Source organism: Polyodon spathula, chromosome 5, assembly GCF_017654505.1.
Source record: "Polyodon spathula isolate WHYD16114869_AA chromosome 5, ASM1765450v1, whole genome shotgun sequence".
In the NCBI taxonomy this organism is placed as follows: Eukaryota; Metazoa; Chordata; class Actinopteri; order Acipenseriformes; family Polyodontidae; genus Polyodon; species Polyodon spathula.
The window spans coordinates 14,097,482-14,121,753 of record NC_054538.1 but is presented as its reverse complement, the minus strand read 5'-3'; the positions used below and the strand labels follow the sequence as shown (position 1 = coordinate 14,121,753).

Genomic DNA, 24,272 nt, shown 5'->3' with positions numbered 1-24,272 from the left:
AATGCCAACCAGCCCCTGTCCCCCTTCATCAGTGGGGAGACACAGGGCTTCTGGCCCAGCCAATGTCTCCTGCTCCAGAAGAACTCCAGCAGCATTCTTTGGATCTCCTGCACCATGTCCCGGGGAGGGTCCAGACACAGCAGCCTATGCTACAGCATGGAAGCCACCAGATTACTGATCATCAGGACCTTTCCCTAAAGGACAGTTGGGCCAGCAGTCTTCTACATCTCTGCAGCTGCCATCCTTACCCTGTCCACCAGGCCCTTCTAATTTTTCTTTATATAGGTCTCCATCCAAAGAACACCCCAGCAATTTTATTCCTGTCCTGTCCCATCTCAGTGCCTTGGGCAGGACAGGGGGTGTGCGATCATGCCAACTGCCTGACAGAAATGTGTCACACTTTGACTAGTTAACTCTTGCCATGCAGGCTCTGCTGTAGCGCTTTTATGTCTCCATCATTGCACATGAACACGTTAACATCGTCTGCATATGCAGACATCTTCACTGCGACAGGGGAGGGTGAGGATGTGCAGCAGGGGCTCTATGGCCAGTGAATAAAGCATTTAAGACAGGGAGCAGCCCTGGCTAATACCCCTGCACACTGGGAAGGGCTGGCCCGGCCCATTGTTGATATTTAAAATGGTAAAACATTTAAGTATAAAAGCTGGATGTAAGAAATAAAAGCAGGGCCAAATCTGAAGGCTTCCAGAGTTTTAAATAGGTATGTGTGGTCGACCCTGACAAATGCTTTCTCCTGATCTAGAGAGACCAGCCCAACATTCAAATCACATGTATTAGCTATTGATAAAAAGTCTTGAATTAAAAACAAATTATCAAAAATGGAACGTCCCAGTATACAGTAGGTTTGGTCCATGTGAATTACAGCTCCTATACAAATTTTGAATCTATTGGCCAGACATTTTGAAATTATTACAGTTTTTGAGTAAACATAGGCCTCCCTTCTTGGGCAGTAGTGTGATCACTGCCTTTCTGCAGCTGAGGAGCATTTCTTTATTTCAGAGACTCTTTCCCAGCATCTGAAAAAAGTCTACTCCAATCACAGTCCAGAATTATTATTTTTAATTCAGCAGGCAGACCTTCAATACCTGGAGATTTTCTGTTCGAAAGCTGTGTAACAGCAGCGGTCTGCTCTGGGTATGTTTGGTCCATATCCTGCTGGTCACATGGCTCTTTGCTATATAATTCAGTAGAGAACTTTACTGCCTCACTGCTGATTTCCTTCCAGCTGTACAGCTCCCTGCCAAAAGGCATCCAGATGCAGTGCATCTGCCCCCTGTCCGTTCTCCTCATCTCCAAGCCAAAGAAGAAGTGGGAGGGGGTGTCCATGTCTTTGAGTTCCATGAAGTTAGAGCACACCAGTGCCACCTTCACTCTCTCCTTCAGCAGGCTGCCCAGCATGTGTTTCTGCTCCCTTAGGATTTGCAGGGTCTGCTCCTGGTGGTATGTGTTCAGGCTGTTCTCTAACTGCAGAATTTTAACCTCCAATTCTCTCACTGCTGTGTTCAGTGATCAGGTTCAGTTGAGTGTATACTGCTGGCAAAATATTTAAATCTGTGTTTTGCCAATGTCCCATCACTACCTCATATTTTTATAGTGTGTTTTTTATTTTTTCCATGTTTCAAAATTGATGAAACTGCTTTAAACAATTTGTGACCTGTAATAACTTTACATTAAAATGCCAGTAGGATGTACTGTGAGAGTCAGAGGCAAGTACTACTGTAACTGACAGGCAGTGGTGATCAGAGATGCTAGTGGGGATGATGTTGGCTTTAATAAATTTATTCAGATGAGTGTGTGACATGTAGAAGTGGTCTAACCTTGCTCTATATATTTGCTGTGAGCGACAATGAGACCAGATGTATTGTCTTGTACTAGGGTGCAGACACCTCCAGACATCAGCCAGGCCACTGAACTGAAAAACTGCAGCTAATTTATAAGATGATTGGGGATTGGATTCCTCATTATTTCTATCTATAGTAAAATCAATGGTGCAGTTAAAATCTCCCACTAACACCACATAATCATTATCAGTACTTAAAATAATTTGCTTTAGTTTGGTTAAAATGAAAATGTGTTGCCTCCCTATTTGGTGCATACATATTAATAAAAACATATACAGTGTCACCCAACCTTGCCCTCACTTTTAATAACCTCCCCTTTTCAATATTTTCAATATCTAAAATTGTTGCTCCTAGGCAGGGCTTAAATAATATTGCCACTCCTTCACTGCACTTTTCCATAGTGGCTAAATAAATGAAAACTGACAGAGTAAAACATGCAACAATAAAAATAATTCTTAAAAGAAGTATCCATTTAAAAATTATTATTTAACGACATTAGCAATCTTTTTCTTAATCATTTGAATAGCATACCACACAAGCGTTCAAACACTACTGCTTCCTTGGAAGCTCCTCCTACAATCCCACAATCCCCTGTGAGAGAGAGACTTTTTGTACTTTTAAAAGGCCTTTATTAAATGAATTATATAAATATAAACAATGATATTGCCATAAAAAGAAAAGGAACGAACTAATCAATATCAAAAACAATCATTTTTCTAAAATAAATATTTAACTCATCACCCTCACTACGCTGACAAAGAGACAAAGAGACAAAGTGTATACACCATTTCAATTAAAAATTCTCCAGGTCACAAGTCACTCTGTAAAATGTTAAATAAATGTTATGTCTAGTGACTATCAGCATCCTTAAAATACACAACACATTGTTAAAGCTTCAGAGCTTCTACTCACAGCACCTTTTGGCACACAGAGAGTATGGTGGGAGTGCCCCCAAGTGGACAGGACTACTTAAATAGTTTTATTCTGAATATGATGGGAAACCTTAAAGACTGAACTTGGTTTTTAAAATCTGATACATTGGCATCTATGTTACATTAAATGTAATTAACTTATGATCAGTTTGCATCTTGAATATGATTTCCATTACATAAGAGTTTGTGTTAAAACTTCATGCTGAACTCTCGCCAAAATAAGCACCAGCTAAGACATAGCTTATTTTACTGTAAACTAATGAGATCCATCTGTGTTTCCTTCCATCTCATGATGTAGATATCCTTCTGCCTGGTGTTGATGGTGGAATGCTGGCTCCAGGGATCAATGTTGCTTTCTTTCTATGATGCTTGAGTTCCCCAACCAGAATCTTTTCGACTCAACCAGAGATTGTTGCTGCTCCTCTCTGCTGCTTCAGATAAGTTCTTCACTATGCGTCGCAACTCTTGACCACTGAATCCGATGTCTCTGAAAAACTGGGTTGTGGCGTGTGCCACCTCCACTGGGGAAACCTGGACTCTCCATCCTTGCTGTTCTGCTTCAGCCGCCAGTTGAGCATACCAAAGTTTTTTCCTTTCATGCGCCTCATCCACAGCATCCTCCCATGGCACTGTTAACTCTACAAGACAATATCAGGTTGAAGGTTAGTGGTGGCAATCTCAGGTTGGAAAATAAGCCATTGTCCAACATCTGCCAGCATTTTCCAATCTTTAGCAGTTTCCATTTGTCCATGACAAGTTTTGGTTTTAATACCTTTTCTTGGTGGTTACTCCCCTGGACAAAGGAATGTTGTTCTTCACGTGCCATATATTGCTGGAATTAGTGGCAACCTGCTGGTCATGCTCCACTTGTATTCGAATGCTAAGGCCAAACATCTCAGCACTTGGTCATGACGCCAAGTAAACTGTCCTTAGCAAAGACCCACCTTACATTCTGTCAAAATTATCTCTCCTACCCAAAGATATGGGAGAACATCATATGTTGACCTAATGAGGAAACTGATCCTCCTCTGTCCATTGTCCATAGATCTCGCCAGCCGATCGTGAGTTGTTCCACACTCTCCCACCTCGTTCACCCTCCCTGCTTGGCCTGGGAAAGCCTTTATGCCCCTCATCCTCTCCTCCTGCTTTTGAACCTTGTTGATTACCAGCTTCCTCTGCTGAGCTGGGGCTGCTTTGTACCATGTAGGAGGAGCTGAGCTAAGATGAAGGCCTCCTCTTCCATGCTGTACTTGCCCCATGAAGGACAGCTTTTGCATCTTCCACAGCTTCCTTGCCACCCACTTTCTTCCAGTTTTCAACACAGGTGCTTCCTCCCTCACACATTCGTTGTGTGACTAAGGTTAGTGTGTATTCAGTACACTGAGATCCTCGAGTAGAGCTGAGTATTTGAGGACTATGACTCCCACTCTGCTGAGGCAATGTGGAACTCCTAACCATTTCTTGACATATGAACTGATTAACGCTTCCAGCTTCTCTACTGTTGTCAGGGAAACCTCATACACAGTGAGTGGCTACAGAAGTCTTGGCAATAGACCAAACTGAAAGCACCAGAGTTTAAGTTTGCCCGGTAAACCACTGCTGTCTATGCTCTTCAACCCTTGCACTGCTTGTTTTCTAACTTCTCCAACATGAACTGTGTCCTTTATGTCTCCATCATACCATCTCCCAAGATAGTAATCTTCTTGAGCATCGTAGCTGTATATAATAATAAATAATAATAATATAATAATAATAATAATAATATAATAATAATAATAATAATAGTTGAGATTGATGCTAAATATTAATTTATTTCAGATATTTTAAAGCAATGTAATTTTATTTGTATGTAAGAACATAAGAACATAAGAAAGTTTACAAACGAGAGGAGGCCATTCGGCCCATCTTGCTCGTTTGGTTGTTAGTAGCTTATTGATCTCAAAATCTCATCAAGCAGCTTCTTGAAGGATCCCAGGGTGTCAGCTTCAACAACATTACTGGGGAGTTGATTCCAGACCCTCACAATTCTCTGTGTAAAAAAGTGTCTCCTATTTTCTGTTCTGAATGCCCCTTTTTCTAAACTCCATTTGTGACCCCTGGTCCTTGTTTCTTTTTTCAGGCTGAAAAAGTCCCTTGGGTCGACAATGTCAATACCTTTTAGAATTTTGAATGCTTGAATTAGGTCGCCACGTAGTCTTCTTTGTTCAAGACTGAACAGATTCAATTCTTTTAGCCTGTCTGCATATGACATGCCTTTTAAGCCCGGAATAATTCTGGTCGCTCTTCTTTGCACTCTTTCTAGAGCAGCAATATCTTTTTTATAGCGAGGTGACCAGAACTGAACACAATATTCAAGATGAGGTCTTACTAGTGCATTGTACAGTTTTAACATTACTTCCCTTGATTTAAATTCAACACTTTTCACAATGTATCCGAGCATCTTGTTAGCCTTTTTTATAGCTTCCCTACATTGTCTAGATGAAGACATTTCTGAGTCAACAAAAACTCCTAGGTCTTTTTCATAGATTCCTTCTCCAATTTCAATATCTCCCATATGATATTTATAATGTACATTTTTATTTCCTGCGTGCAGTACCTTACACTTTTCTCTATTAAATGTCATTTGCCATGTGTCTGCCCAGTTCTGAATCTTATCTAGATCATTTTGAATGACCTTTGCTGCTGCAACAGTGTTTGCCACTCCTCCTACTTTTGTGTCGTCTGCAAATTTAACAAGTTTGCTTACTATACCAAAATCTAAATCATTAATGTAGATTAGGAATAGCAGAGGACCTAATACTGATCCCTGTGGTACACCGCTGGTTACCACACCAGTTTATTGCAGTATGCAATAAGTAGTTTTATAAAGATTTTTCTTTTCAGGTTAGCAACTCATAAATATTTTACTGAAAAAACAAACATTCGACGTGATCTTTGAAAAACAACATTTTTAAGGGCTTCTTGTTTTATTATTATTATTATTATTATTATTATTATTATTATTATTATTATTATTATTATTATTATTATTATTATTATTATCATTCGATAACTTCAGTTGTACAATACAAGTTGTTGCACCCAACCCTTTTTTACATGTTACTGCAGTTTCCATAGGTGTTCTCATAGATACAAGGGTTAGCTAAAACAAGAAGAAAATAACAATATTTAGAGAATAATGTTTTATCAATGAAAATCTGCTTAACCGAATTGAATTCATATTAACATGAGGCTGTGATGTTTATCCACTTTGTGTGACTTATCAATGTCTGCCCTCTGCTGGTCCGTGACGTTGTTGTCGAGTGAACTGGTCCAGTCAGCCAGTGTTCGTGAGGATGTGAAAGAGCTTGTGACAGCTTGCCGCTGCTTTGGCTTCAATTGGCCAACTGTTTTTTCACAGAGTGGAACTTAAAAAGACACATTCATGACATTTGCCTAGTGCAACTACATGAAATAACAAGGTACTGTATGCCAGTAGAAATGCTAATGATATAAATAATGCAGGTGTTTCAGCAATTTTCAGATAGCACATATCAACAGAAAAATTAAAAGTTGCAAAATGCAATAAAGGGTGTTTTTTATTTCATATAAGGCAATGTAAACTAAAATTATCGGTACAAGTGAACATTTCAGAGTTAAATGAAGTATCACAGAATACTGCATATAAGCTGATCAGATGCGTTTATAATTGCATGCGTGATCTGCAGGAAATTGTGGTCCACTTAAACCTCATTAACAACTGATTTCGACCAAGGTGTTACACAACGTTTGTAAACTAAAGTACATAGAAGTACTGCATATTGCCTATGATAATATGAACAGTTAAATGCCCCAAAACGTATTATCAAAAACGTTTCATTGGCATCAACAAACAGCATCATATCGTGTATTAATTGAGTGACTTACAACCTGTATGGAAAGTGTGTATTTGGTACAGAATATGAAAAATGTCTCCTGAGGTAACTGTAGTTGTACTATTTTCAAAAGGCACCTACAGACAGCACGTGTGTGCGAGTCCTGTAATTTGCATCTCTTATAAAACATTGGAGACCGCTAGGGCATGCGCACAGTGGTTCTGTTGAGTTTAGGCTTCAATCATACACAAAACGCGGAGAACATCAGTCTTTCTTTGTTCCTTTGATTCAGACTGGAATATATTTTAAATGTATTACGTGTAGGTTCTAAGCCCTTTGTTTATCGTTTGAAAAGGGAGAACGTACAATGAAGAAACGTTATGTGGATACGAGCAGGATGAGGAAAATGAAGAGGACTAAAATATCAGAGAGGCTTTCTGAAAGGTATGGGCACAAAACGCGCGCTTGGCATCAGTTCTATCCTTTCTGTGACGCTGGAGTTTTCTGTACTGTATGCTTTTACCGAATATTTCATGCTTCTTGTGAATGTGTGGTGTCAACGTTGTTAAATACAGCTTTTTATGAGCAAGATGTTAGAGATACAAAACGTCAGTTTCGTACATTTGCTTTATAGGAAACGTGCAGTCAGTCCACTAAGTGGAAAACGATAATGCTGTCATATTTAAACAAAATGGAAATCTGACAGCGCAGCCTGGTAAAGTAAAAGAACTATACAGAATACAATATACCGTATAGGACTAGTAGGGTATTTCATTTTTGTAATAATTACTTGGCAACATTGTCGTGAACCATCACGCTTCACTTAAAATCAAAACAATAAAATAAATTGAATTGATCCGGTACAATTACTCATAATTAGGGTTCTGCATAAAAATACTCAAGATGTCTAGACTGCTAGACAATTGCATTTCCTGGGGAGTCACACAAAGAGCAGGTAACGTAGAATATGCTTTTGCATTACCATTTAAAGTTGAGGGCGATTACAGTTGTAGCATTAAAGACGACAACCGTTAAGAAGCTTAAGAGGTTACGAACAAGGAATTCTGCACGCACTTGCAATACAGACTATTATTGGTAAGCAATGTCGTCATTATGCCATCTGCACAATGCAGGGCTCAGGATGTTTCTCGTCATTTCAAACTTGACTGGGATGTTTTATGTGTATCCGGGTACTGATTTTGTTATGGCATACTCAGGGTAAAATGCAACTAATACACTTTTAAGATGAGGGAATATCTTGGTAGTTCTCAATTTGCAGTGTCCATGCATAATGTCTCAGGATGCTCATTATTTGAAGTGCCATCCATTAAATGACTCCTTCAGTTCGGTCCCATTAGTGAGGAAAATTAGTTTGAAGGACTAGTGATGAAGGTATTGGGTCATTTTGTGTCAACTCATCCAGAGATTCCCACCTCAAGATTTTGGCTTATATTTTGTGTAGTGGAAGATACAGGTCAGGTTTGAAACCAGGCCAAATATAGAAGGAGGATGAGGAGGTGGTACGTCATATTAGAAACGTGTCTAATTTTGGGAGTGATTTTGAGGATCTAACAATGAGATTTAGAATGTCAATAGCCCAACTGTGGCCCTTACAATTGACAAATTGTCCAATTGTCACTTGATGTAAGTCATGGAGTAAAGTGCAATTGCATGCTTTCATTGTTAGTTTACAGCAAACAAACAAAACAAGTTATGGTTTCAGGCATTTGCAAAGGGAGATGCATCTGTCCCTGACACAGTCACAGTTCATGCATCCTACAACCATTAAAGGTAAAAGACAGCATTGAATTTGGCAGGAAATTCATACTTTACACTTTTTTTGTTGTCTGACCATGCCACTCAAGTCTGCACATGCTGTCTATGTGTCACACAGTGAAGCAGGTCAAGTAGACTTGTTGAGCAAGATTTCAATTGCAAATTACATGACAATCTGAGAACTATTTATTATTGAGATAGAGTTCCACCAATTATTACTAATCATTTTTTTTTTATTATTATTATTTTATTTTATTATTATTATTATTATTATTATTATTTTATTATTATTATTATTATTGTTAATAGTTTCTGTGATATATTACATTTTTTCAGTGCAAAAGCAATTGCCATATAAAATAAAGATATACAGCACAGAACAAAGGAATTACATTTGTCCACTCACTAGGGAGTGATGGAAACAGAATGTCTCCCCCTTGAGGGGTAGTAAACGTATAGGATAACATGTAACACATTGGAAACTGAAGCCTCGCAAATATGTGTACAATAGTAGTCTGTTTTTATCTGTCCTTTTCAGTGCTTTTGCATTTCTGAAGTTCATGGCGGTTTGGATTTTTGTTCTTTTGGTCGACTTCATTCTAGAGTTTCGCTTTGAGTATCTGTGGCCTTGCTGGCTTTTCTTTGGGAGTGTTTACACCTTTTTTCACTGTCATGGCCTGGTAAGTGTTACAGTTAGAAAAATACATATTTTTAAATGCATAAAAAAACATGCACACAACCAGTTGAATTTTTATGAATTTTTCTGGTAGTACTTGTCCATCCAGATGTTTTATAATTTAGGTAGGCTGCTATAATTAACCTAAAAGCATTTTGTCTAGCCATAGTATTCTTTCTGTTGTTGTGGTTCAGCATCATAACATCGAATGAAATGTGTTTCTTTTAAATTTATCACCCCACTTTTGTTTCCAGGTGGTGTGTGTGGTTTTCGTATGTGCAGCATTCACCTTGGATATATTTTGTTTAATCTTTGTACCTCTTCACTGGCTTTTCTTTGCTGCCAGCACATATATTTGGTTTGATTACATATGGCATACAGGTAAGAGAGACACTTTACTTTGACTGAATGTATTGCACAAAGCATTTCAAAAGAGCAGCATATGTAAGAATGATTACTAATTAATATAAAATATTAATCATTTGAATAAGCAAAGTTGTGAGACATTAATAAAACATACAAAAAAAAAAAAACATTACATTACAGACATGATTTACTATGGCACCGTTAAGGATTGCATTCTTAATTTAAAACAATAATATGTATTGTTTTCACTTACGTATTTTTCTTTTAGAGAGAGGATTGTGTTTGTCTACAGTGTCACTATGGATACTGCTTGTTTATATCGAAGCATCTCTCAGGTTTAAGGATCTGAAAAATTCCCATGTGACTGTGTCTCATCTATTTGCAGCACACTGGTAGGTTGGCAGAAAATATAATCATTTTGATTTAAAAAAAAATAAATAATAAATAAAAAAAAATACATATTTGTGCCTAGTGAAAGACAGTGTCTGTATTTATACAATGGCTTAATGCCAGAGCATCAAGTGAGTTATATAAATTTTGAGCATTGTATGTTCTACACATCTCAGTAACAATATATGTTTGTATGAAAAATGTACTTTCATTGTGTGTTTTTAATGTTGTATAGCAGATTTGTTTGTCTTGTGTTGAATTTGCACTGTCTTCAGCAATGGAGCAGTAGATGGTTTTGAGTTAGATGGCTCAAACACAAAAAGTAGTCATGTGTCAGACTTGCAGTCACTTTAAATATGTTTTTTATTCACACTTTTATATGTTCAACAATGGTTCAATGGTTTTAGAAAATAGATTTTATCAGTAATGGATAATTAAAACAATGTGGGAATAGATTTGTTCCCAATAGTATACAGTATGGACTGTATGAGCCACCTGTTTGATGGGTTATCTTCATTGGTGGAAATGGGAACAGGAACTCATCCTGAATATGGTAACACATCTCACTATTCCCTGGCCAGTCTTAACTATCAAAATTCTGTCTTCATTTTATTGCGATACAGCTCACAGTAAAGAATTAAGTTATGGTGCAAATATTAGGAACACTTAATTTTGCTTAAGTTTATAATTCTTTTCCCCAAAAATGAATATAAATTGTGAAAATGATGAGCTGCTAACCTCTTACTAACTCCAGTTTATCTCATCTGGTAACTTGCAGAACATGCATCCCCCTGATCAGCCACTGACAGCCACTGTTTCCACACCAGACAGCCAATGGGAATGCTCCCTGTGTCTGTTTGCAGGAGTCACATGCTTTTATATTGGCTGAATGCTCAGGATTGGAGAGCACCAGTAAACTAAGGCATCTGCAACACCTGATCGGGGGGAAAAAAAAAAAGGAGAGAAACATCTAGGGCACGGATAATAATATCAGAATTATATATTATCCTAGGGGGATAATATATAATTCTAGGGGCATCTAGAGAGCCTGTTCGGGTTCGCCCCTGCCCACATCACCACTGGAACGCTGTTCCGGCCGGGAGATTTACTCCCGCAACAGGCGTTCCGGGCCGTTCCGTCCCATTTCCAGCACTGGCCATTTTCACACTGATGATTGTCCAGTTACACTGAAACATATGTGTACTGTACTGCAAATGCACCAGATGAAAACTTTTTGACAAAATATTTATAAATGACACAGTGGTACTGGACATTAAAATGTATGGAAATTGGTTTGGAGAAATAGAAGGCGTGATCTCGTTGGTGTCTGTATTATGAGGTATAGATTAGGGGAATATATAACCTGTTGAAATCCAGCAGTACTAGGATTGTACCAGATTAGTGATACCGATATAGATATTTATTTAAATAATATTATTGAAAAGAAGTGTTAAGTGCATTCCCAAAGAAGTATATTTGAATCCATGAATGGTGAAGAGTTTAGATGGGAATGAACTGACACGTTTTTACTGTGCTTCCTTTCAGTTTTGTTGTAAATTGAAAGTTCAGCATAGCATTTACTATAACAATTGTCTCCCTCCTTTCTTTTAAAGCATTGGGTACCCAGTAGTCTACTTAGGTTTTGATGCAACGTGTTACTTCACCAGCATTGTTAAACTGAGGATACAGAAAGCTGTGCAAAAAGAAAACAACTTCTACATGCAGTTACTGCACCAAGCTCTACCTCCAGGCCTGCAACTTTACCCAAGATATGAAATAGACAGTAAGGAATGTAAGTTATACACAGGTTTTAGTCTTGTTTGGGGGGAATCATTTTTAATAGATGCATTAATATTTTCATTATTTATTAGGCATATTTTTTCTTACGTCACCACTTCCTTTTTTCAGACAACTATCTCTCTCTCTCTCTCTCTCTCTCTCCTCTCTCTCTCTCTCTCTCTCTCTCTCTCTCTCTCTCTCTCTCTCTCTCTCTCTCTATATATATATATATATATATATATATATATATATATATATATATATATATATATATATATATATATTATATAAACATACTTTTTTCCTCTTCCCTGTATTCTTTTTTATATGACATAACCAAAATATACTGTATGGTCATAAGTTATTCCATAGGTAACAAATAAATGTTTAAGTAGGCAATTGAGACTACATCCCAGTTAAAAAAAAAAAAAAAAAAAAAAAAAAAAAAACATTTGGTTTGATTTGTCGTTTCCAACATGTATAATAAAAACAACATGAATTTATTGATACCACTGGTCAGTGTGTGACTTTGATTCTTAAGAATGCCCAACTCGATTGCAACGTTGATAATATTATAAATTGTGTGTGAAAAATAATTACCTATCATCATTTTTTATTATATTTTAAACAATGCCAAAAAGTTTATAATGGTTCTGAAGTAAAAGTGAAACTCCACATTCACTTTGGCATTTTGAATAGATTGTTGGATTTGTTTCAAATCTTATTTTTCTCTTCTTGGTAGGTGAATATTACATTTCTTTATGGATTAACCTGTCGTGATTTCATAGACTGTGTTTATTGTTTACGCATTCAAGAATTGCCAAGATATCTCGTAACATTGAGACCTTTCAGGGATGGAAATAAGACTCTTATTGCATAGCAGTTTCACCCATGCCAGGTTTTACTACAAGCTTGATTATTCAGAGTGTGTAGGTAACCAGCTCAGGTGTGTCTTTATTTCCATCCCTGCCTTTAGTCTTTATTATTATTATTATTATTATTATTATTATTATTATTATTATTATTATTACAGACGTTATTATGTATGGGACCAACAAACTATCGGTTGATAGCCAAAGTACGGGTAAAACTTGACCCATTTGGGTCCAGATACCCAGGTGATGAAACACTTTTATATAGTTAATTATTATATTATTATTATTATATATTATATTATATATTATATTACTGTAATTATAATATAATTCTAATATACTATACCCATAATTAGACTCTCTCTCTCTCTCTCTCTCTCTCTCTCTCTCTCTCTCTCTCTCTCTCTCTCTATATATATATATATATATATATATATATATATATATATATATTATATATATATGTATATGTGTATGTATGTATGTATGTATGTAGTCATAGGCACAGTCTATTGAATCTCTCTTTCAGGGTGTTAGGTGTAGGTTGTTAATGCTACTTCTAAGCAACAGGCTAAAAGACAATATTTTTCCCCTGGGAAAATGTGTTGTCTACATGCAAAACATTCTTTGCTTCCCGATTGTTAAAACGTGCACACATGCATGGTAAGTGTAAGTGAATGGTGAAAAGCAGTACACCATTTAATGATGTGAGTGACATGTATTTATTTATTCAAACTGCGCTGTTCTTTGTTAACAGATGCTAAGAGTTAAATTGATATCTGTCTGTCGTATTCTCCGTGGTGAACAAGATAACTACATTGATCTTGCACCAGTCTTCACCTAAATTGTATTATACACTCCTAGCCTCCTGTAGAAGTCTCAGATTGCATTTCTCTATAATGTTGGACTTATTATGCGATTAAGAGACCATCTATGTTCCTGCACTGGTTTCTGTTCTAGTGGTTCCAGAAAGGAAAACCATAATTTCAGATTATTAAAACATATATCTGTTTTTTATATTTGCAGCGTCTAAGTGGGTGGCAAAATCAGATTGCACACAATACCAGTGCCAGAACGAGGCTGCTCTTACAGATGTCAAGTACCTGTTAGACTATACACAAATTGATTGCAAAGACACAAATAATGACATGGAGGATACAAAACTAAATGACCAGAGTTTCCAGCCTTCAACTTTTAAAGCAAATGAGAGTGACAGCAAGGAGAACTGCCTGAACAGAAGTGAAACTTGTGAGACATCTGGAAGCTCTGAATGTCTACCTCAAGAGGAACAAGGGGTTAAAGTTCAAAGGACTGCTAAAAACACATCTCCCAAAGTGCGTAAGACGTCTAACCGTATCCTAGTGCCTATTGTTAAAGCGGAGAAAAAACAGAAAAGCGTTACCAAAAATATCAGCCCTAATCGGGAGATGAGTGAACAAAGCCTTTCAGCAAATCAAAACACTCACTCCGAACAAATACGGAAGTAAGTTTATTTTTTTCTTAATTGTGGGCAGGGTGGGGTGGAGGGGTTTAACTGCACATATCAAGATAAATATTTCGTAATTATTCTGTACTGTATGATTGTCTAACTGATCCTTTCAGTGGCAAATTATTCATGTAACTAGAATAGACCTTGCTGTGCACCCATAGATTGTAACTAAGATGATGCAGACATTTTGTGTGGTACTACTTTATTTTACACAGCAAACCGTATAAACTGAAGCTCTTAATTCCATTCAAATCTAAACTACTAAAGATCTGGTGAGTCTCAAGTGTGGAAGGTTGAAATGTCACCACTTGACAACATTTCTATCTGCTTTGTATTAAATAATACATGGAAGGTTAAACAAAAAATAAAAAAATAAATAAAAAGATGATGCTAGTAATCCCCAAAAGTTATGTTTATTTAAAAAAAAAACATTATAAGAACATAAGAACGTTTACAAACGAGAGGAGGCCATTCGGCCCATCTTGCTCGTTTGGTTATTAGTAGCTTATTGATCCCAAAATCTCATGAAGCAGCTTCTTGAAGGATCCCAGGGTGTCAGCTTCAACAACATTACTGGGGAGTTGATTCCAGACCCTCACAATTCTCTGTGTAAAAAAGTGCCTCCTATTTTCTGTTCTGAATGCCCCTTTGTCAATCTCCATTTGTGACCCCTGGTCCTTGTTTCTTTTTTCAGGCTGAAAAAGCCCCTTGGGTCGACACTGTCAATACCTTTTAGAATTTTGAATGCTTGAATTAGGTCGCCACGTAGTCTTCTTTGTTCAAGACTGAACAGATTCAATTCTTTTAGCCTGTCTGCATATGACATGCCTTTTAAGCCCGGAATAATTCTGGTCGCTCTTCTTTGCACTCTTTCTAGAGCAGCAACATCTTTTTTATAGCGAGGTGACCAGAACTGCACACAATATTCAAGATGAGGTCTTACTAGTGCATTGTACAGTTTTAACATTACTTCCCTTTATTTAAATTCAACACTTTTCACAGTGTATCCGAGCATCTTGTTAGCCTTTTTTATAGCTTCCCCACATTGTCTAGATGAAGACATTTCTGAGTCAACAAAAACTCCTAGGTCTTTTTCATAGATTCCTTCTCCAATTTCAGTATCTCCCATATGATATTTATAATGTACATTTTTATTTCCTGCGTGCAGTACCTTACACTTTTCTCTATTAAATGTCATTTGCCATGTGTCTGCCCAGTTCTGAATCTTGTCTAGATCATTTTGAATGACCTTTGCTGCTGCAACAGTGTTTGCCACTCCTCCTACTTTTGTGTCGTCTGCAAATTTAAGAAGTTTGCTTACTATACCAGAATCTAAATCATTAATGTAGATTAGGAATAACAAAGGACCTAATACTGATCCCTGTGGTGCACCACTGGTTACCACACTCCATTCTGAGTATATAATTTGTTTTTAGGGTGGAGCAGGAAGTTAAGAAGTTAAAGGCAGACCTCCTGACCAGTAAACAGGGTGAACAAGAGCTTCGCAGTCACTTCTGTAACCTCACAAACAGCGAGCGAAGTCTTCGACCAGAAATATCACTGCTTCGACAAGCAAATGACCTGCTACAGAACAAGTATGTGTTATTTTTTAATATGTTAATCACTTTTGTTACCATAAAATAAATTAAAAAACAACGTATTAACCACCTAGCTGCCCATTTATTTTAGCAATATCCATGTTTTTTTTTGGCAGATTTCATTCTTAATCCTCAAATTTGGACATTTATCAAAACAGTTTGCTATACATTTTTTAAATACCCACTTTTTTGTGATTATGATAAACAGAAATACAGTATTTCAGTAGAACTTAAACTAAATAACAACAGTGTGTTTACAATTGTAACATTATAATATATATATTTTTTTTTTCCATTGGCAGCATTATAAAGTATAAATAACATTTATTTATTTATTTATTTACTTATTTTACAATGGCAGCATTATAATAACATTAAAATAATTGTACAGGCATATCACTTTTTAGAAATTATTTTTTGTGTGATAGATTTCAAAGCAGATGCACGTCAAACCCTCATCAATGCTAACGTCTTTATCTAGCACATATACATCAGAAAACTTGCGTTGCAAATTTTCAATCACGTCATATACAGTATCTTACCCAGTTTCAGGCACTATAGCGCTGTTATATGAATTATTTGTGAAGTGTTGGTAGAATAAATAAATAGGTTGTTTTGATCAGTATCAAACTTGACGAGGCTTCCTTACAACCTGTAACACCAACAAATAAATGAAGAATTCTCCTTGTTTTATTCTGTAGATAAACAGGCATCCATTTGTCACTCTCAGCTGTGTATATATAGATGACCGGTCTGTCACGCACATTTCTTAGGGACTGCTGCCATCTGCCAGTAAAAAATAAAACAGCATACAATTTTGCAATACAGTTCTTCACTGAAGCATGTTAAAAAGACATGTTAAACTTTGCAAATGCACATATAGGCGCCTGCACGCTATTCTCATGGGAGTGACAAATTTTGACTTACATGAGGTCCATGTGGGAATCACGGGATAAGTAGCTGGGTGATTAAAGAATGCAAAGTTGTTCTCTGATATGTGAAAGTGCTTTTTTCCCCTCAGTTACTCATAACGGTTTAATGCTTAAGAACTGTCAATACTGTAAAAAAACAAAAGGATCATTTTAGCTCAGGTGGACCAAGGGTTGTGGTTTGATCATTTCAAGAAAATGGATAGTGACCCCAAATAGATGGGTTTGTGGCCTTAAGAGAGCGAGGCTTGGGAAGTTTTCTTTCAGCTAGTGTAGTGCCAGCTGTCATGTTTAAAGTTAAATGTGTTTCTTTAAAAACTGGGTTGGGACCCATGTAATGAAAAGTGCATGTGTGTGGAATGCATTTGCTAGCTGCAATGACTTTAATGTCTCTAACTGAAGCTGTAACTTGCTTTTGACTGTTAATTCTGCCCTTTTCTTTTAGAATTGTTTGTGTCATTAAGACCAAGCAGAGAGACAAACAGGCAACAGTACTGTTAGAAAAGAAGATCAGAGCAGAAATGGAGGCTCGAGCGATTATTGAGAAACAGCTATCTGATATAAGAACAAGAAAAATAGATGAAACTTCTGCAATAACCCAGGGTGCTCTACTTTTCACAACTCGGTAACTTTACCTCTCCTTCCTGAACGTTCTGAAAATGGCTTATTCTCTGGAGTTCTTTGCTTCTGAAACACTTTGTCATACTAATTGCAGAACAAGGTCAAGTAAATATTCCTTGCCTATGTAAAAATAATTGTAGACTTTTTTGCTTTTCTTGTGTTCATTCATGGGTAAATTTACACATACTTATTTACATTTTTGTATATTCCATGTATAATTTATTTGTGGTTTCCAAAAGACATATTATACTTGAACAGGTTTCAGGGGAATTTAAGTGAATAGAGTGTAACAACAAACTGCGGTGTACTTTATATATAGACACATTTTCCATTAATCTAAACTCCAGGGTAGCCCTGGCTTACAATGAAGCACGCAGCATCCAAAATACAGTTTTGTGACCAGTGTTTTGGCAATATTATTGGGCCCATGAAAAATGAACACTCAGATAAGTGACTGATGTTAGCTTTACTGAGGCAATCAATAAGGTGTATTGCTACTCTTTATACAATACCTTGTTGTACAATCTTCAGTGGAATTAATGTTTTTGTGTACTTTATAAATTCAAGTACATCCCTTGGCAGCGAAGCCTAAATCCCTCACATTATTTTTAATTCCCTCTATTAGGCAAGAACACACAGAATCCCTAAAGAAAAAAGCTAAGGAACTGGAGACAGACTGGAAACAACTTCAGAAGGAATTTCAAGCAAAAGAAAGTCAAATAGTAAACCTTGAAAATGAAGTGGAGGTAAATGTTTAATTTAAAGACAAATATGGGTTTAGAGGCTATAAACTAGGGGTGGGCAACGAAATGAAAATTGTATGTCGATGTCGTGCACGTATTTCGATATTGATAATGTCGAAGTCTTCCAAAACACAGAAAACTATAGTAACACAATTGCAAAATGAAACATATACATCTAGACGTTAACTGATATACACATAAGAAATGCAATAACTTACTTTAACTTAGTATCTTAATATTCATGGAGAAAAACAAGGTATAGTTATATTGTTTTACTATTACATGCCATCATCAGCTAACTCAAAACCAAAATATTTATTTATTGTACTTCACTGCGCTGACTAGCCAATCTTCTCTAATGCACGACACATCTAAAAGTACTAAGTACGGTGTCATGCTAAATTTGGCATTATTTTGAGATGTGTTTTGATGTTTTAAAAGTACAGTAGATGGCGGTTATTAGCAACCCTGTTAAAGGCAACTTTTGATTATTAACTACATTTTCACGGGAAGCAGTCCCATCCCATAGACTTTAATTTTAATGGCTTTCGGATGGAATGGACTGTTGGTTGCTTAATTACTTTTTTTTTTTTTTTTTTTACAATTTCTTTGTCTACAGCACGCACACGAATATATCGTGCACACGCAGCTGTACATTTAATGAGTCTGATTATGATCTGTCATCATGTTTTTAAAATGTGTTGACCTTTCTATAGCTGATGAAGTTTGGATTCTGGAGGTGGAGGTGGCGAATCGTAAAAAAAACATTGGGCAACTTTTTCTTTTAAAACGATGCTTCTGTATTAATTGTAAGTCCTGTATGCCAAATGTGTTTACTGTTTAAGGATATTGATAGTACGTTGTTGTAGTACTATGTGTACAATACAGTACACTTTTTAGTTATACACATCCGTGTAGTGTTAGTGAACAGTTGTTTGTTCTGATATTTGGTGTTTTTTGTGTTTATTTTTTAACACTGTGTAATGAACCAAGACGTGTATTTCAGTGCTCTGTTTCTACAGCTATAGGATACATCGTTCTTCCACATACTCGAAAATGTGGCTTTTCGCTTAATAACAACATTCAGTTAATAACAACTTTTTGCTCGGAACGTACTGTACATCTCATTTATAATACAGAAAGTTTACATTTTAAAAATACTTTATTATTTTTGTATGCCTTTAAAAAAAGATGATCCTGTTTTTTATTTAGTTGATGTGCGCACTTTTTGAAAACAGGATATAGTTTCTGGTAAGGGATTGGCCGCTGAGAGGAAACAGGTGAAGAAATGGGAGTAGACCATATGAGAGAGGGTACACAGGTTATGGATTTGTTGTTTTTCTTCATGTATAGCTATTGAATGTTTTAAATACATTTGTTAATCATGTTCTTAGAAAAAGAAAAACGCCAATGGTTAAATAATACATTATGTGTGGTGTGTACCTGCAAGACTAATAATGATTGGTATGTATATAATAAACTTGATTATACTGTGTATGTAGTTTTAGCAGTATTGGCAATTAAAAGTATGTCTCTGTGAGCGTTCGTATCGCAATATGGAAATTATCTTTCGAACTATATCGATATCATATAAAAATATCCATATTGGTGCAGACCCCTACTATAAACCAACATTTGTCTGCATGAACGTTATTATGCAGATATGTCACATTGACTGTACATCATAGTCAATGCAATATACAGGACATTCAAATATTTTTAAAACAACCACTTAAGAAACTGCCTTGTATAGGAATAAAATAATTTCATTTTCTCTGCCACAAAGTTGTTACAGTTCCAGCAATGACCAACAGTGGTCCAACTGCATCAGACAATTTCAAGTCCCTTGTCTGTACATTTCTAATGCAAATTGTTTGTTGATTACACTCCTGTGGCAGGGCAAAAGCCCTGCTTGTGTAAATAATGTGTTTGGGAATGTAAGGTTGGCAGGGATGGGGTTAATTCTGTCTCTGTTGTTAGCGGCAGGAATTAGAGACTCGGAGACAGAAGCTGCAGTGAAGCGCTGTTGCGCACATTTATTAACAAAACAGAACAAAAAACAAGAAATAAACGGCAAAAGAGCCAAAACAAAAGGTTTAAACAAAATCCACAAATGTAGGCTGGGCATTCGCCTTCATGACTGTTACTAACGAACACAGTTTCACTTACCTAACTCCCTCCCCCACGTAAAGGAGTTTTAATAGAATAGGCAGCTATTCTCCAATTAGCACTCAATTGCCTAATTGGAGAATAGGCACACCTGTGATTGCTAACCTTCCCTTCCCAAACAGACACTGTTTACAGCAGCAGGGCTTCTGCCCTGCCACAATTCCTAAATTAATATAATTGCTTAAAGCATGTGCATCTTTTGTATATACTTTACCTAGGAAACCAGTAAATAGTTGTTCCAATTCCCAACTCTTGCTGGTCAAGAAGCTGTTGGAATTGTGCTCATGCGCCATGTTGAAAACAGTGGATCGAGGGTGTCCAATCCTGGTCCTGGAGGGCCGGTGTCCCTCCTGGTTTTTGTTCCAACTGTGTCATAAATTACTTAATTGGACCAATTAAGTGCTTATTAAAAGCACTTAATTAAATTAAAAACCAGGAGGGACACTTACCCTCCAGGACCAGGACTGAACACCCCTGTGAGTGGATAATAAATCAGTGTACAAGAAAAAGAAAGATGTTGCGTTCTGAAAATACAGGTCTATAAATGGCAAACTGTGGGTGCAAGTCGTCAGCGTTTCCAATTTGCTCAATACCCTGATACTGAGGACACCTTGCCTCTGGTTTAAAAATGCCTGTGATCAGAATGGGACATGCAGATTTCAAGTGCAGTTCATTTGAAATGTATACTTCTTAAAAGTTTACTTACAACTGTATTTTCAATAAAATGCAGTTAACATATAATAATTTTCATTGTACTGTAATTAAAATTTGATTTTCAGTGTTACTGTAACTTCACTAAAAATTGACAGTGTGCATTTGGCTTAGACTCCTGACAATAAGAATTACTGATGACACTTTTTTTTTTTTGCTGGTCCCTTTTTTGCTGAAATTCACATTAATAAAAGTTGACTTCAGCAATTTTACATGAGGGAATATGGGCAGAAGGGATACGTTACAGTGGCCACCATGGACAGTTGATCCTTTCTTTTACACTGGTGTTCTTTTATACAGGTTAAACTTACTCTCTGTTCATAATTGCAGAGTTCTTCAGGGTGTGAGAAATTGACAAGATATTTGCTTCTAAATCTATCCTGGCATTGCCTTTATCTTTAGTTAGGCACTGTACATCAGTAAATCTTATTTATGACTTTTTTTTTTATTATTATTGATTTAACTCAATTATTAAAGATAGTAAGTAAGATAATACTAACATCACCATGTCTCTCTCTCTCTCTCTCTCTCTCTCTCTCTCTCTCTCTCTCTCTCTCTCTCTCTATATTGTTTTTTGGCAGAAAAATAACTACTTTGTAAAGTTAACATTTATTTTATTAGAAGTGCTTTTTATTCTCTTTGTTACAGGTACTTTGCAGATATAAAGGCATTGAACAAGATAGTGAGATGTTGCTGTCAGCACTTTCAGCCATGCAGGATAAGACCCATCATCTAGAATACAACCTTAGTGCTGAAACAAGGATAAAGCTGGACCTGTTCTCTGCTCTTGGAGATGCACGGCGGCAGCTAGAGCTAGCCCAAGGTTTTATTTAAATATTTTTTATTAATTCTTCCCTATCACAGGGATTGCAATGTTGTACATCTTTCCTACATTGTTTTTATGTGAGTGAAAATAGTATTCACTTATTCTTTATTAGATTTATTACATCTCGATTAAAGAACCATTTTAATAAAACCCTATACAGATCTTTGATTATATCCGTTATCTTCTTGTAATTTACATGCTTTGTTTATTCTGTAGGAAAACTAATGAAACAGGACAAAGAGATTGGAGGAATGAAACAGAAGATTGCTGAAGTAATGGCTGTCATGCCAGGCATCACATATGGTGTTCAGCATCCAGTTACACCTCAATATTTAACTAAGTTTGTCAATTCTGAACATTACGTGCTTGATCCCAGTGCATTAATGTACCAGTGTCTTAAAAAATAAACATACCAGCTTGTCCATACTGTGCTGAAACCAGGCTTCGAATGTGTTGTCAGGCCACTGTATGCAGCCCAGGGTCTATGTGATCTAAAACAAATGTTTTTATAGAATTCAGTCTGGGAGAGAAAAGAGAGAACCCTGCCTTGTGATGAAAAGGGTATGATTGCCGTAGTCAAAAGTTGTAACGAATTGACATTTGCTGGGGATGCTTGTAGCGTTGTAGTTGAGGCACTCAAAAGCACATCCGTGCATATAAAGGAGCTGCAACTAATGTAAATGTAGGTTCTGGTCCATCCGTGGTCCATAAGCAACTGATTATTCTTGATGAATGTCCATGTACTGTAGCTCACAGAGATCCATGTTTGTAATGTTATTTTTATCCCTTTCAGGGGATGTGTATGTTACTTTCAGACATTGTTGTAAAATGGTTATTTTATTTTGTAGTTTCTTTCCATTTTCATTTGTGATGCTATTGGTGATTACTTATAAGGTTTACAATAGCATCAAGTAAAATGAATTCCCAGCAGGGAACTTGTGGCACTGAATTCTTCATATTCTGTTAATATTTGTCAAAACCAAGAAGTGGTTTGAATTTGGGACCCTTAGTTCACTGAATGATTGTTGATCACACTCAGAAACACAGGACTCCCTGTAAATTATTTGCCTGCTATCTAGGCAGTAGAAGAAGAGCCTGCACCCGTCAGTAAACTGGACTCTTTGCTGACAAGGCGTCCATGGCTTGTGTTTTTGGGCTTAGAGCATACATCTTGAGTTCCAGGTGGAGTATATGTATACGCGTCAATTGCTGATGCACAGTATTGACAACCAGATGTTTTTTAAGCGGTTTGATCTTAACCGATTGTGGATCCTTAGCTGGACTGTCATTGTAGGATGGTCTGCTAAAGATATGCCATTTACAGTTCTGAGCTGTGCTTCTCATTGTATGTGCTATACAGCTGTGGACTGACTGCAGTTGGAAGAGAACTAATGTCATCTCTTCACATTCAATTATGAGAGCAGTACCTTTGCTGGTCTGTAAAATTTTATTGGTACAATGCAACCCATGCAAAGGTTGCTTGGGTTAAATTTAATAATTTATATTTTACTGTTATTGAAAAAAATTATTCTGAGCAAGAAGTAAAGCTGATTTGTTTTGATCGACTGCCATTTTTGGAAAGAGTTGTTGGTCTGCTTGCAGGGAATTTGGGTTCGAAGGCAGTTTGCGTAGTTACTGCTACAACATATTTCCCTACAGCAAAGTTAGTTGATCATCTTAGTCGGGCCCTTAGATCAAAACTGATTTTTTTTATGTCTGATTTTTTCTATTATCTGAAATGCACTCTTACCCTTCATTTATATTGCATGTATTATGTCATAATTTATTTTAGTATCAGTAACTTCGATATGTTTTATATTATTTTATGAGTTGAAGATGATAAAACAATAAACTGAACAGTTTCAATTGTGTACAGATTTATTTATTTATTTATGTATTTATTAATTTATTTACCTATGGTTTAATTTTATACTGAATTTCAACTTTATGTTGAAACATTTAACATATCTTTATGTTGTATGTTCAATTTTGAATTAAAAAACAAAACAAAACAAAAAAAAGTATATGATTTATAGGGATTTGACTTGATTTTGTAGTATGTTTGATACTTTGTAAAGGTTTTGTACTAGGGTATTGTCCTTTGTATGTATGTTCAAAATGTACCTGTTTGTAATTTGTGAACATTTAATTTACACTTGAAGCATATTAGGCAGATATTGTGTATTTTGTGAATATTACAAAATCCAGACTGCTTTACTACTACCACTACTACTACTACTACTATTTGACTGCGGAGTTATGTTCAGGGCTCTGGTCCGGTCCCAGATTAAGTTAGAGCACACCCACGCAGAGTTTGCTGGCAACATGTCGGTCTTTGTCTACCAGTGGGCTCTGGGTGGTGCTCTGTACCACCTCCCCCTTTGTTTTGCATTTTTAATTTACAGTAATTTGAACCGGGTTTCCTTTTGTTTAGGGGGTGCTGAACAGAATTGTTTTACTGGTAGCCTTTGAGCAGCTGGTCCATTAAATAGGACTACTATGACTACTACTACTAATAATAATAATAATTACTTTATTTTTCAAACCTGATAAACACTTTGTTGTATAGGCTTTAGTTTCAAGTTTATTGTTATCTGCATGCAAGCTTACCTTTTGGTCATTGTGGGACATTAACTTCAGCCCTAACCACATATACAAATGTGTCATTTTTACAAC

General features: G+C 36.4%; 1 protein-coding gene across 1 annotated transcript; it reads left to right on the top strand.

The window, feature by feature from the left end:
* Nucleotides 1-6,446: 6,446 nt before the first annotated feature.
* On the top strand, nucleotides 6,447-23,359 carry LOC121315591 (macoilin-1-like). The gene is made up of 11 exons (XM_041249820.1): nucleotides 6,447-7,092; nucleotides 8,963-9,104; nucleotides 9,355-9,481; nucleotides 9,735-9,858; nucleotides 11,470-11,648; nucleotides 13,537-13,993; nucleotides 15,436-15,594; nucleotides 16,972-17,151; nucleotides 17,773-17,893; nucleotides 21,419-21,593; nucleotides 21,813-23,359. Exons 1-11 carry the CDS (start codon nucleotides 7,016-7,018, stop codon nucleotides 22,001-22,003), a joined length of 1,932 nt encoding a protein of 643 aa, XP_041105754.1. The 5' UTR covers nucleotides 6,447-7,015; the 3' UTR covers nucleotides 22,004-23,359.
* The last annotated feature ends 913 nt before the right edge of the window (nucleotides 23,360-24,272 follow it).

Excerpts from the sequence above, each read along its gene's own strand:
- LOC121315591 (XM_041249820.1), top strand. The coding sequence starts at position 7,016 with ATGAAGAAACGTTATGTGGATACGAGCAGGATGAGGAAAATGAAGAGG. Across the intron at positions 9,482-9,734 it reads TGATTACATATGGCATACAG|AGAGAGGATTGTGTTTGTCT; the intron begins GTAAGAGAGACA and ends TTTTTCTTTTAG. Across the intron at positions 9,859-11,469 it reads CATCTATTTGCAGCACACTG|CATTGGGTACCCAGTAGTCT; the intron begins GTAGGTTGGCAG and ends TTTCTTTTAAAG.